Raw genomic sequence first — 15,521 nt, forward strand, 5'->3', positions numbered from 1 at the left:
ACAATTTGAATAATGAACTAGGTCATTCAAAGAGAGTGTATATGATACACATATAAGGTATTTACATAATATGACAAGTAGTCATGTGCCCTGCACCTAGCCAGAGAAAGAGAACCTACCCATACTTTGAGGTCTCCTGTGCACCCCACCCCAATTGCACCCCCCTCCTCCTCGGCTTTCCCCAGCAACCACTACACCGAGTTCTGTGTTTACTCTTCATTTTCTTTATGGTTTACCACCTTTCATGTGTCTCCCAACAGCGCCTTGTTTATTTTTGCACATGTCTGGACTTTATACGTGCAGAATCATACTTGGTTTTGATTACTTGCTTTTTTCCCCCACTGTGCATTGTTTATGAGATTTATCCAGGATGATATATGTAATAGAATTATATATTATATCCAGTCATTCCTTTGCTTAAATCTCCTATGGTTTCCTATCACATTAAGAATAAAATCCTGGATGGCCCATCTCTGTCAGGCACAGATCCCCCACCCCCTGCCAGTTCTCTGCAATGCTCAGATTGCTCTGGCCTTTGCACTAACTGCACTAACTGTTGGAGTTGCCCGGAATACTCCTTCCCTGATCTCCCTACAATGGCTCCTTCTAGTCACTCTAGTCACTCAAAGGAGTCACTCAGCTTACACATCACTTCCTCCCAGATGTCTTCTCTGACTGCGCTAACAGAGCCACCCCTCATTTACTGTGGAGTGTAGAATATTTCCTGTTCATGCATTTGTATGTTTGTTGTCTGTCTCCCCAACTAGCACATCAGTTCTATGAGAACAGGGACTTTATCTGTCCTGTTTGCTACTGTCTTTCGTGCCTGGGCACAGTCGGTTACTCAATGAGTATTTATGGAATTAATGAATAAATTACACCTCAAATTTATTATGAACACCTTGCCAAAAACCAAGACTTAATGTCTAATAAACTGAGTGTTCAATAAATATTAATTGACTGAATGTCTAAAATTTTCCTGCCCATAAGAAAACTCTAATGTAACTTTGAGTTCTCAGTTTTATTTTTGTTTTCACTTTTTTCTTTTTTGAAGTCCTTAAGATAGCCTGATGCAAGTTATTTTTTTTTCAAAGAGGTAGTATCCCTGGCCTGAAATCGTAAATATGAATGTTTACTTTTCTGACATAAAAACACCACCACTAATTTTTTCCTTAAAAATTACTAGAGTTACGGACTTCAGTACATTCAGGACTATATTTTACTTATGGAGCCATCTCTAAATCAACATGAATCTCTACTGTTTCTGTTCAAGGTTTGCTTTTTTCTTTTTTTAATCCTCTGTGGGCATGGAAAGCAGCAAGACCATATCTTCCTCATTTAAAAACCTTTCATCTCATGTGGAAGATTAAGTCATCCCTCAGCTTTTTCCTGGTAAATTAAACCAATTACTTTAACTTTTTCTTAAGGGACTTTTTGCCAGGTCTTTAATTGAATCAAGCCATGCTACAAAGGCTGTTAAACTCCTGTCACTTTGTCTTCCCCCAAACTGCCATCACAACATGGGTTGGGTGTCCCCACCTCTGTGCAGCTCATCAATCGTTAGCAGAAATACCCCTGTCGGCTTCACTCCCCTCTCAACCACAGGCTTCCATTTCTCACACTGACATAAACAACTCACGGCAGCATTTGGGACCACTGTATTTGTTGCTGGAAAGAAGGTGGCTCAGCCTGCATTAATGCACAGAGTGTCTTAGCTAAATCTGTTAGCGGGAGGATTATTAATTGGGGGGAAGGGAGAAATGAGGGTAGTTATCAGTTCTAAATATCAAATATGACTTTCTTTCTTTCTTTCTTTCTTTCTTTCTTTCTTTCTTTCTTTCTTTCTTTCTCTTCCAAATTCCATCTCTGTGGTTAACACGAGCTCCTATGACTCACAGAATGGCTGTCATTGCCCTGCATTCTGCCTTGTGGCAAGAGGTCACGGAGCTCCCAGGAATAAAATATTCAAGCAGCATGAATTAATGTTAATTTTTTTTCCTAGCAACATTTCTCCCCCTCTCTGAAAATATCATTGCTAAAGCGGCTGTGATTTCTACAGGTTGCTGAGACCCAGGGAGAGGCTGCTTTGCTGATTCTGTCTCAGAGGTCAGAAATAATAACGGCACTTAACTGCAGGCTCACCACCCGCTCTACTTGTGCCAATTCACTCAATCCTCACAACCTGAGGAAGCAGGCACTATTTTACAGATGAAGAAACCAAGGCTCAGAGGGGTTAAATGACGTAGGTCTGGAAGGCAGAATAATGGCCTCCCAAAGATGCCCATGTCCTAATCTCTGTAACTTGTGTGTATGTTACTTTACATGGCAGAGGGGCTTTGGAGATGCAATTAAGGCTATGGACCTTGAGATGGGGAGATTATCCTGGATTATCCAAGAGGGCTCAAAGTAATCATACAAGTCCTAAAAAGCAGAGAACCATCCCAGGCATGGTCAGAGAGAGATGGAACATGAGAAAGAACAGCATCAAGGAAGGCTGGCGGCCTCTAGAAGGTGGAAAAGGCAAGGAAATGGATTCTCCTCCAGAGGCACAGGCAAGGAATATAACCCTGCCAATACCTTGATTTTAGCCCAGTGAGACCCGTGTTGGACTTCTGACCTTTAAAACTGTAAGATAATAAATCTGTATTGCTTTAAGCCACTAAGTCTGTGGCAATTCGTTATGGAAGTAATTGGAAGCTAACTTAGGTTCTGGTATCTGAAGTCCTTCCAGAAGAACAGAATCTTCAGGATGAGTTTTCTGAATTGACTCTGGGTTTTTCTGGATTGGTTCTCTCATCTAATTAGATTTAAAGGCACTCATCACCCTGTTTTTGGTGGTGAGGAGTACTGGCGGGCCATGGATGATGTGACAAAAGAGATACAGGCTCCTGGGCCTTGTTTCTGAGGCTTCTACTTCACGCAAGCCTTAAACGTAACACGAACATGGACATTCGATGGACATCCATCTGGTGCCGGTAAACACCCGAGACAGGGAGATGCTGTTAGCCAGCCTGGGATACAATTTTACAATCCTCTTTTGAGAAATGTACAGCTTAGGGGCGCCTGGGTGGTGCAGTCGGTTAAGCGTCCGACTTCAGCCAGGTCACGATCTCGCGGTCCGTGAGTTCGAGCCCCGCGTCGGGCTCTGGGCTGATGGCTCAGAGCCTGGAGCCTGTTTCCGATTCTGTGTCTCCCTCTCTCTCTGCCCCTCCCCCATTCATGCTCTGTCTCTCTCTGTCCCAAAAATAAATAAACGTTGAAAAAAAAAATTAAAAAAAAAAAAAGACATGTACAGCTTATTCAGACTCTAAAATGCTTTCTTATTCATTTTAGTAGTTATTTGATCAGTCCTAAAAAGCAATTCAGGTACTGCATTTCTATTCAGTGTAATACAAGAGTAGCTAGATGAATGATCCTTCAAAGAATAGCCTTAATTGCTGTAATTATGATCTCTGCAGTCATGGTTTGCAGAAAAAGCATGGAAACCTCCATCTCTAAGGATTAAATATTAATTACCTCGATGTTTAAGCCAAACTTAAACATCGATGTCAGATTTAAGCCAAACTTCAGCTCAAGAGCTTAGCATGTAATTGGTAACATCTAGAGTCTTTAGAGAGGTAACATAAAATGGATTAAATTCCAAACTAAGATAATGTAGATATATTCCCTTTAGAGTCTAAAGCCAATAGTGTTATTAAAAAAAAAATTTTTTTTAAGGTTTATTCAGTTTTCACAGAGACAGAGCGTGAGAGGGGGAGGGGCAGAGAGAGAGAGAGAGAGAGAGAGAGAGAGGGAGAGGGAGACACAGAATCTGAAGCAGCCTCCAGGCTCTGGGCTGTCAGCACAGAGCCTGACACGAGTTTCGAACTCACAGACCGTGAGAGGCGCTCCCCCATAGTGTTATTCAAATGTGACTTTATTAAAGATTTATTTTATGCTATCTTATAATATCTGGAATTAGCTACATTTTTGGATGACATTTACTTTCAAATATACTTTCATTATTTTATGGGAATATGGGTCTCTCCCAGGGCTGTAAAATTCCTGTTACAGGACTTCTTCTCTATACCCTGGATGTCCAGTCTGTTGAATGAACTAGTGAATAAATGAATGAATGAATTTAAGAGTTGACTTTGGAAAACGGCAAAATACAAGTAATGTCAGAGTTTCTTTTGTGGAAATAGAAGGTTTAAGAAAGAGTAGTTTTGTTCTTTTAAATGTTTTCTCTGGTGTTAAAATAATATAAGACACGTCATCATCAAACACTGCTGCTTATTCCAGGAAATCAAATCTTGCTGCATATTTAATCTCCCAAGGATTCAACTCGGGCTATTTATTTTCTGGTCACTGATTGGGTGACCCTTTTCTTACTGGATGAAGAATCTGTTTTGCTTGTAGGCAAATAATAATAATACGTTGGTAGGACTTCAAGCCTCAGCTATCATGAAAATGGATTTGATTGATAAAATCTGTGATTGTTAACGGGCTGGGTCTGCTGGACAAGCAGGAAGTTACAATGGGGCAGAGGAGAGACACAAAGAATGACAGACCTGAAGAAGGCTAATCTGAATTAGGCAGTCCAATCCTAAAGTCTGATGTACAGGGGAAGGGGAGCCTTCCAATATAAAAAGGAGGAGAGTTCACGAGAGAAGACACTGAGTTCAATTTTTGAGACGTTACATTCGAGGAACCCATGACACGTCCAAGACAGGGATGAGCAATCAGTGGACAGATGAGAACACAGAACTGCAGCTCAGAAGACGCCTGGGAGAGAGATGTAGACTGGATTTAGAAGTCTTTCTAAAGGATGATGGGGGTTGTCAATGAGATCACACTAGAAAACCTTGGAAGAATATGTAGCATGAAGAGATCAAGAGTGGTTGGCATGAGAGAAGGATGTGCCCACAAAGAGTATTGGATGGCCTAGTCAGAGAGGAAGCGGAGAAGTCGGGAAAATAAATTGAGGAAGCCACGGAAGAGAGGGGTTCAAGGAGAAGATGGTGGGTTATGAGTAAATGCTGCACAAGGTTCAAAAAACAGCAGGACCAAAAAAGCAATTCCATTTGGCAATTTGTTGCGGGGGGAGGGGCACGGATCTATCAGATGATAAAGAGTGAGGAGTGAATAGGAGTTGGGAAAGTAGAGGGGAGAGTAGAGTGGAAGGGAAATAGGACAGTTAATTGAAGAGTGTGTATGGATGAGGATTTAAAAACAAAAACAAAAACAAAAACAGAGAAACCTAATTTGTTTAAGAAAAAGAAAGCAGTATAGAGGGAGACTAGAAAGAGAAAACACCTGTAAGCGTTTGTGTTCTGGTGGTTGGAATTCTATATCAGAGATGGCGAGATATATAGAATTCCTGTCACAAAGATTAAGGACTGCCAGATAATAATGTAATATCATATAGTTCCCACTGTAGTATCCTGGGTTACACTTAAAGCAAAGTTCACCAGTAAACATGTCCCTGCAAATGCCAATGGCACAGTTTTGAATAACAGGTATATGAAGTAGGGTCATACTATTTTACCTATTTCAATGGCAGAGGACTAGATCAGATAGCTTTTCAAAATCATTTGTGATGCTAAATATGTATGATTCTCTGTGCTTTGATTCTTCCTGTTGAATTCACAATTATTTTACTAATATAGTTCTTGGTTAAAGGTCACGTGGTCTATCCCAGTTTTCTTCTTACCACCTGCCCCTCCTGGAATACGCTTTTTCTTCAATATAAACTGACTTCTGAAACAAGTTACACATCAACCACCACAAGCACGTTCTCTCTATACTCACGGGGTACAGCCACTACATCAAATAAAGTATCCCAGTTAGTGGCTTCAAATTTCTATATCAGCTCATTCCATTCTTTCTTTTACACATCTCTCAGCATTATCCTTCTGCTGTCTACTTCTCCCCAGACGATCTGGTACATGTTCTCAATGAACACGTTTTTGAAGAAAATATCTATCTTGAATTAAAGCCAATGAATTAAAATGTGTCTTCAGGTATTTCCCTTTGACCTGGGAAGAGAGGTTTTTGGGGTTTGTGTTTTTACTTTGAGTTGTCCTAAAACACATTGCTTTGGAATTTGTTGGATTAAATATTGTGGAAATTGTTCCAGTGACAGGTCAAGAATAGGATACTTGGGAAACTGGGGGTGCTCTATTGCTGATTTAGTGTTTCAAATACTTTGGTATTAGTCAAATCTATTTATGGTTTAATGAGATATTAATGTTGAGAGGCAAAGATTATATTCATTCTCTAACATCTGTAGGTACAAGTGGTCTAGATAATATAGTTTACGGGATAGTAAAAAAATTTTTTTTAATTCTTACCACATAGATCAGGAACTGCCAGCCAACAAAGTAATACTGTACTGTTCTTGCAGAGATAGACTGAGTTCTATTTGGAGCAAAGTTCACCAATAAATAGGTTCCTGCAAATCCCAGTGTCATACCTTTAAATAAAATTGAAAAGACAAACCAAGTTGAAAAGGGATATTTAAGCCTTTTTGTCAATGCAAACATTACCTATAGATGGAGTATTGCTTGTAAAAATGCCTACAGCCCCTCCCTGTTAAAATACAATTCATCAAACCATCCCTAGATAGCATCCTGCATCCACATGATAGCATTATCTTTAAAAGGGGGATAAGGGCCAGGGAAAGGATGGGGTAGGACATGACTTCTGATTTTTCTTGTTGTTTCAGATGAATCCTTGCCTCCTCAGAAAACCTTTCCCCAAAGATGGGAAAGATCAGAACACGTGCATTTGGAGACATGAAAACACATCCAAGCTGGCTGTTTGTTTCCACATGGACCACTAAGAAAATGATAGATCCATCAGAGCCCAGAGAGTGGGGAAGTTCAACACCTGATGATCTACTCACTCATCTTTGCAGCTTGTACACACACACACACACACACACACACACACACACACGTGATTTTATACTTTGAAACTCTGGTAAAAGAGCACCTTAATCATTGCCATTTATTAGAGACCTTTTAACAGAAATGACAAAGGTGAATGCTGACTTTGCTGTAAGATTTATTTAATCCAATTTAGAATCTAGAATTCTAGGAGTAACTTAGTAAAATATCACATTATAAACCTATGTAAGCCATGTGTTACTGTCATGCCTTTCACATTACTTAAAATAATGGAGGAAACCTCATCAGGGAAATACAAATCAAAACCACACTGAGATACCACCTCATGCCAGTCAGAATGGCCAAAATGAACAAATCAGGAGACTATAGATGCTGGAGAGGATGTGGAGAAACGGAAACCCTCTTGCACTGTTGGTGGGAATGCAAATTGGTGCAGCCACTCTGGAAAACTGTGGAAGTTCCTCAAAAAATTAAAAATAGACCTACCCTATGACCCAGCAATAGCACTGCTAGGAATTTACCCAAGGGATACAGGAATACTGATGCATAGGGGCACTTGTACCCCAATGTTTATAGCAGCTCTCTCAACAATAGCCAAATTATGGAAAGAGCCTAAATGTCCATCAACTGACGAATGGATAAAAAAAATTGTGGTTTACATACACAATGGAGTACTACGTGGCAATGAGAAAGAATGAAATATGGCCCTTTGTAGCAACATGGATGGAACTGGAGAGTGTTATGCTAAGTGAAATAAGCCATACAGAGAAAGACAGATACCATATGTTTTCACTCTTATGTGGATCCTGAGAAGCTTAACAGAAGACCATGGGGTAGGGGAAGGGGAAAAAAAAAGTTAGAGAGGGAGGAAGCCAAAACATAAGAGACTCTTAAAAACTGAGAATAAACTGAGGGTTGATGGGAGGTGGGAGGGAGGGGAAAGTGGGTGATGGGCATTGAGGAGGGCACCTGTTGGGGATGAGCACTGGGTATCGTATGGAAACCAATTTGACAATAAATTTCATATTAAAAAAATAATGGAGGAAAGAAATGTGTATGGGAAGAGGGGCCACATAAAGAGGAATAGAGGGAGGCCTTGTCCTTGCAAATAACACTGAAGACTGCTTATTTATTAATAATCAGCAAAGAAAAATTATATAGGTAGCATTTTTCAGATAGCACCCTTGAAAACATAATTCAACTTGTTTCATAACTGAGGTCAGTGTTGTTGTGTATATAATTTACAACCAGCACTGACTCCAACCTGAAGCAATTTGGTTTGTCTATAAAATCTCACAATTCAAAGACACCAATTTCCTGTTCCTCTTAATCAAATGACTTAGGGTTTTGAACTCTAGTTTTTGAGAACAAATAGCATTTGACTTTTCACACAAGCAAGACAATAGCTATTCAAGGTATTTGTAGAAGCTATAAAATAAGCTTCTTCTAATGTAAGAACTTACTCTGTAATACTTTGTGAAGGCAGAAATTACATACAAAATTGTAAAAGCTATTTCTAATGAGAATTTTAAAAATGAAAAAACAATATACATTATTAAGCATTGCAATAAAGAGAAAATAATAAAAATCGTACATAAGAACTTGGGCAAAATTATTGTTCAGCCCTGTCCTTTCTTTGGAAAAGAAAAAAAGATCTTGTAAGAAAATTGTTCAATATTAGGTTCTTAGGAGGATGGAATGAAAAAACACACACACAGTTTTCTAAACTTGGTATACTGAAGTAGAATAAATCCATTGAATACAACTTAAAAATCTCAGAGACTTCCAACTTCCTTTTGTGAAGTCCAAATTTCTTATTTTTATTGAATTCCTCTGCCAGTATTTTTTTTATCTCCTTTAACTGTATCTAGTGTCAATTAAATTTCTTTTTTTTAATTTTTTAATTTTTATTTATTTATTTATTTTTTAATCTATGAAATTTATTGTCAGATTGGTTTCCATACAACACCCAGCGCTCATCCCAAAAGATGCCCTCTTCAATGCCCATCACCTACCCTCCCCTTAAATTTCTTTTTTTAAAGTTAGTCTTGAATGGGCAACGTAAGGTGAAAAAAATCTGAAAGACACACAAGGGTGGTGAGTGAAAAGTTAAATCTTTCTCACACCCTTATGGCACACTAGTTCCGCTCCTGGAAGTTAATACTGCCACCAAATCTTAGATTTCCTTTTCCAGGGATGTTTTATGCAGGTGTGTGAGAGACTGCATAAGTTTTGGTTTTCTACACAAATGATAGCAGATTATACACACTTGCTTTTGTTCTACTTAACAGAATATCTTGGAGAACATTTCACATCAGTGTATGTAGGACAGCCTCATTCTTTTCAAGTCTGCATAATATCTCATTTTTGGATGTTGCATTATTTCACTTAACTTTCCAAAAGGGTCCCTGGTTCACATCCTGACATCTCCTTTCTTGCCTCACATCTGCTTCCTCATTTGCATACTGTGCCCATTTTCACCAAGGTAGATCTTCTCTCCATTTCAAAACTCCTTGAACACAAATGAAATGACTGATGATTTTGCAATTGTACTTGCAAAGTACTTTTGTACATACATTATTTCACTTGAGCCCCATATCAGTGGGAATCTAGTAAAGAACTCTATGGCAGCTCAGTAGGTCGCACATTCTTTCTTTTTATAATTTTAATTTCAGCTTCCTGTGACAATTACAAAGGCAGTTCTAGAGAGCTGCTACCTGTTATATGCTTGTCTACTTGGTATCATTTGTATTTGTGTGATTCACTGTCTCCTGTATGGATCATGTGCACATTTTCCATAAGTGTGTAAAAGTGTTGAAGATAGTCATTAGCAGCTCCTTAAATAAATTTCCTTAAAATGTATTTATAGCCCATCTTTTTCTAAAAGTGGCATCTAAAAGATGTCATTTCCTGATATTTTTTTTCTCAGTGAAGCCACACATATTCTTTCATTTGAAAGACACAGATTTCTAAGTTAGAAACTTGCTAATTTACCTTCTGCTGGCCCACTTGCCCAAGGGAGTAATCTGGTAGCATAAGATACTCCAGGAAGGGAAGCAGCCCTTGGCATGCCCTTTGCCCATGGAAATGATTACATTACAGATCAAAACTTGGATCGTGAAAGGCTAATCCATGCTGAAACTGCCCCCACAGATTTCAAATTTCGCTGCTATTTGCTGGCTGGAAGAGCTTAGGCATGTTATTTATCCCTCTGTGACCTAGTCTCCTCATCTCTGGGTACAATGAACTTATCACACCTGCTAGACTCCAGAATTTGGCTGAGCAAGAGGCCAAATTCAGCTCTGCAGAGCTGAATAGATTTGAAAGCTCACCCGGAAGCCTGATGTGACAGAGGACCCTGGAACAGATCTACCTCAGGATACAGACCACTGGGAGTAAAAAGCTATCTCAGAGAAGTTTAAAAATTAATCCCAAACTGGCAGCTCTTTCTGCCCCTGGGTCCTGTCCCTGGGCTATAATAAAAGCGCCTTTTTGCACTGAAAGTATCTTAAGAATTCTTTCTTGACTGTTCACTCAGCAGCCCCACAACATTTCTGGTGCCCAACCTAGGGCTGTTCTTCTTTCTAGACTTCGAGCCTTGGTACAAACTTAAGTTACTCCCTCTTTTCTTTTACTTTAACTCCAGGGGCTTTTCAAGAAATATGGTCTTATTGGAACAATCTCATGTTGACTGCTCTGGCTGCAACCCTCGAGCCTGTGACTACTCTCCAGGGAGGATAAAGGCCTGCCTTTTGACTGGAAGCTAGTACCCTGGCCAGAATGGTAACAAGACCCAGAACTTGATGCCCTCTCCTTATCCACCCCTTCGTTTTTTTTTAGACAGAGAAAGAGAGAGCGAGTGTGAGCAGGGGAGAGGAGCAGAGGGAGACAGAGAGAATCTTAAGCAGGCTCCACACTCAGCATGGAGCCTGACACAGGATTTGATCCCACAACTCTGGGATCATGAACTGAGCCAAAATCGAGAGCAGATGCTCAAACGACTAAGCCACCCAGGCACTCTTACCCCTGTTCTTATACAAAGCATGGGACAGACACCTGTCACTAGGATTGCTGACAACCTTAAGACTTCCATGCGAGGTTTCCTCCTCATTGGTCCAATGTGATCCCCTCCACATCCCTGGTCTAGCCACTTCTGGCCATGAGACCACTGGGAACCAGCCAAAACCAATGTCAATATCAACTGAATTAAAACCCAACTGGGGACCATTTCCTGGGAAGTTGTCTGTAAAGACTACATGTATTGGAATGTCACTTAGACCATGATGGATTTCTATCTTTACTATTCTTCATCAATGTCCCCTACTAACTACTTGAATTACAATACTTGGTAATTTCGCCTTGTAGAACTTTTTTAGTGTCTCCCTCGGTTAAAAATGGCAGGTTCTCCATGGTATTTCAGTCTATTCACTGGCACCAATTTGTAGTCTAGAATGCAATGGGGAAATGCAGGGATATCGACATCTCTTCAGTAGACAGGTTGGTATTCATCAACAACTTTTTGAGGGAAGCTCTGGTTGCTCTGAACACTAGGAACCCTTGATATGATCCTGAGTGGAATGCCATCCAACAGTCAGGGGGATTATGGTAATGGACTTTTCTTCTTCATTCCCCAAAAACTCCCCCTTGGGATGTCTCTTAACCCACTGGAGACAATTTGGATTGCAAGATTTAATGAAGAAAGGACTCATCTTCTTCTGCAATAACACATACCCTCAGTACTCCATAGGAGACAAAGAAAAATGGCCCATTAACAGATACTTAAACTTCAATACTATTTATCAATTAGAATTTTTTTGTAAATGTCAGGGAAAATGGACCGAAATCCCATATGGCCAGGCCTTTATGGTGCTGTACCCAAACTCTGATCTGTCCATATTCTTTTACAGGGCTTGAGGACCCCCCTCTCCTCACCCTCGACCCTCAACCACCAGCTCAGCTGCCTTGGGCCCCTCTACCACCTTACCTGTGTCTTGTCCTGTTCTCTATGTGCCAATCCTTTGTCTCCCCTGTAAACAAGTTGCTGCCGGGGTTCTGTACATGCCTCTCTCTTTTTCCCGAATTACTCATCTTTGTTTACTTCTTCTCAAAATATATCTTGAGAGGACGAAACACATGAGGCTTCTTATTGCATGTGGGGGCTTCTGCCTGAATTATTAATGGCTATGATAATTGGAGCCAATTGTCTGTGGTAGTCGCTAAACCTCAGGACAGGGGCTTAAAGAATATTCCTAAGCAGAGGCCAGAACTCCTTTTGTTTCAGGGAGATTCCCTGTCTTCTCTGGCCTGACATGGATTGGCTGTTTTCACCTTTTGTCGGTGGAAAGAAAGTACGTGTCTGTTCATCTGTCTGAGCTTGGTCTTTAGGACCAGGGATCCTCTTTCTCTGCCCTCAGGGCTGTTACCTGCCTCCAGCCTTGCTAGCAGCACCTCACCTCTTCTGCTTCCCCTGCCCTCCTCCTGTTTCTGCACAGCCCGAATAACCTGCTCCTATACCATCCTCCGCGCCTCTGGTGTTACTGGCTCCTGCTCCTCCTACCCTGCTATCAAAGAGCAAAGAGTACCCCCTTGGACTTAAACCACCCACTTCAGATTTCCCCAGGTAAAAAACTGACAGCGGGGAACAAATTGATTGGCTTTTAAGTGGACCTAGGTGCAACATATTCGGTAAACTAATTTAAGTTTGTTGGATTAATTAAGATAGACATGTCCTTAGAGTTATCAGCATGAAATATAAAACTTTTATTCTACCAAGGATTCCTGAAAGTTAAATAAGCCTGTGTTATCTTTGTTGCAATTTGTCAGCAAAAAGATGACTTAAAATGACGGTTAATTTTGTCTTAAAGTTCTCATGGGTAATTGTTTAAAAAACCCAACTAGGTTGATTAAATGAAAATGTTTATAACTTTCAAAGTCTTTGATAATCTGAAACTTTAAAGTTTTGCTTGTATGATAAATTGGATTGGATTCATTGGCTATCTAAGTTTTTCCAACCAAGATAAAATACTAACACATTAATTACTAAACATACGTTTGTGCTTTTGGTTTCTTACAGCAGAGAAACTGAGGATACTTGGGTCTGTTGGTAAACATGCTTTATGCTTTGTTGAAATAGTGGATGGCTCCACTTTCCTTATGATCTCGTTAAAAAAAAAATGTATTCAAAATTGTATCTTTAATCTTATGATCCAGGGAAGATCATGGACTGTCACTGGGGCTGTCTCTAAAAGGGTAAAAATCCAGTTTGAGAATGGAAGGACTGAACAGGAAGGAACTGGTTGGTGTTTTCTGACTGCCTGGTGAAGACTTCTCCCCACTGGTCTTAAGAAGACAGAAGAAAGGAAATAACACACTTAACAGAACACAGAGAATGCTAGTGGGACTATGTTTGCTACCCACTGCTAATCTCAGCAGACTAGTGCACAAAGCACCAAGAGCTGAGCCTCAGAGGGAACCAAAGACGGAGCAGTCAGGCAGCTGTGGGTGAGCGGCAGGTGGGGTCAGTGAATGGGTGCTGGACATGATGCATCTGCCACCCTCATGGCCAGTCCTGTACAAAATACACTTTCTCATCAAATACAAACTCAAGTCACTTAAATTTCTACAGTGAGCTTGTGGGAGTTTCAGATTTAGCTTGACACAATACACAGATGTTAATAAAATTTCTTCCTATAAACTTGTCACATATGCACAACAGGGAAACAAGCTCATCTCTGCTCTTTATAGTAAACGGACTAGGTATGGTGGGAAGGTACATGCCAAGTGAGGGTAATCTTTTTTTTTTTGGAAGTCGTGTTCTTAAAACTGTTAATTTCATTGACAAGTATGGCTGACATGAGAGTTACATTACATCACCATCATACTAAAATGTGATGATAGGGGCGCCTGGGTGGCGCAGTCGGTTAAGCGTCCGACTTCAGCCAGGTCACGATCTCACCATCCGTGAGTTCGAGCCCCGCGTCGGGCTCTGGGCTGATGGCTCAGAGCCTGGAGCCTGTTTCTGATTCTGTGTCTCCCTCTCTCTCTGCCCCTCCCCCGTTCATGCTCTGTCTCTCTCTGTCCCAAAAATAAATAAACGTTGAAAAAAAAAATTTTTTTTTAAAAATAAAATGTGATGATAATAATAATAGTAATACCTAATACTTCTAAGCACAATTCTAAATGCTTTATATATAATTAACTTAATGCTTACAACAAATCTGTGAAAAATAACTATACTGTTAAAATATTATACTATATATGTGCTATATAATGATCTTGTTTGGGATGTTCTTGCTAAGTGGAGAGCTTGGATGAAAACCTAGGTAGTCCATTTGCTTAACGATTACACTCTCCCACCTCTTGTATCCATAAAGAGCCAGGGCTGATGAATGGACAACTCAGGGCTGTCATTCATGTTGTAGGCTCAGTGGGTGGTGCCCCAGCCTAGGTATACAGGCCAGGAGCTGTACAAAGCATAACCTAAAGCCAGATGCAACATCCCCACTGGGGATAGACAGAATCAACTCTCCCTGGCAGTGGTCCCTGGGCTTCATGACTAGCCCTGAGGTTCCTTTAGAAAAGCATCTTCAAACTGGTATTCCCTGGAACCAGCTTCATAAGGCAGATGCTCCACCAAAAAGAGTCTCAAGTCAAATCTATTTGGGAAGAGATGAGTTAGACAAACTTGAATAGTTCTTTTACTAGAAGACCCCCTCAGATCCTCAATGTGCTAGTGTTCACTGTGAATCTCCTAGAAGAGGATATGATTGTAATATTTTCTAAACATATCTGACCATTTATATCATCCTGAAGGAGTGTTTTGAGGAATATTTTATACTTCGGGAAATGCCTGACATTTAACTGGATCCAGCTGTGAGAACGCAGCCTCTGTTTCAAGAGGCTACTGATCTTCTGTTGTAAAAGTCTCCTATGGATACTTGTGGGCTAAGAATGAAGTATAAAAGTGGTCAAAGGGAAAACAGCCTGGAATCAGGTTCCTCTGATGCTTCTGTTCACTGGCACCTAGAAGCTGACTTCCTCACGTACGGAAGCCTTGGGTTCTAAGATCTTTTTGTACAGTTCTTCAGCTGACATCTGGTTTCCCAGCCCACCCTTCCCCTTAGGTAAAACCTGAAATACCCCACTCCCCAACTGGATGCCAGCTAGTGTTAATTAACTAGTGTCTAGCTTCTGGACTCTGGCTTGACCTGACTTCTGGTAGCCTTAAGAGTTTTTAAATGTTCAGCTAACCTGATTCCAACACAAATATTGCGTCTAATTCTCTTGGTCCTTATAGTATGTCTCCTGATCAATGGGGGTCTCGCTGTTGCTTTTGTGACCAGGAGTCACAGAATAAACTGGTTCCCTTAACACCAAACCATTTGGGATATCTTCCCCTCAGAACAATCTCTCCAGATTCCTCATGCTCATAGTAGCTATATATATATATATTTTTTTTTTTTTTTAGAAAGAGAGAGAGCAAGCACGCACATGCCTGTGACTGGGGGAGGGGCAGAGGGAGAGAGAATCCCTAAGCAGGTCCCTTGCCCGGTGTGGAGCCCAGCGCAGGTCTCAATCTCATGACCTTAAGATCATGACTGTGAGATCATGACCTGAGCTGAAATCCAGAGT

The 15,521-nt window shown here is 40.5% G+C and overlaps 1 protein-coding gene across 1 annotated transcript in view; it reads right to left on the minus strand.

Annotated features, from left to right (window-relative positions):
- Nucleotides 1-15,521, minus strand: part of NIPAL2 (NIPA like domain containing 2) — an 85,027-nt gene that overhangs the window by 20,591 nt on the left and 48,915 nt on the right. Inside the window, exon 5 of the mRNA XM_043601457.1 lies at nt 6,333-6,454. Within this exon, the coding sequence (XP_043457392.1) occupies nt 6,333-6,454 (122 nt within the window). The remainder of the gene's footprint in view (nt 1-6,332; nt 6,455-15,521) is intronic.

This window comes from Prionailurus bengalensis, chromosome F2 (genome assembly GCF_016509475.1).
Source record: "Prionailurus bengalensis isolate Pbe53 chromosome F2, Fcat_Pben_1.1_paternal_pri, whole genome shotgun sequence".
Classification (NCBI taxonomy): Eukaryota; Metazoa; Chordata; class Mammalia; order Carnivora; family Felidae; genus Prionailurus; species Prionailurus bengalensis.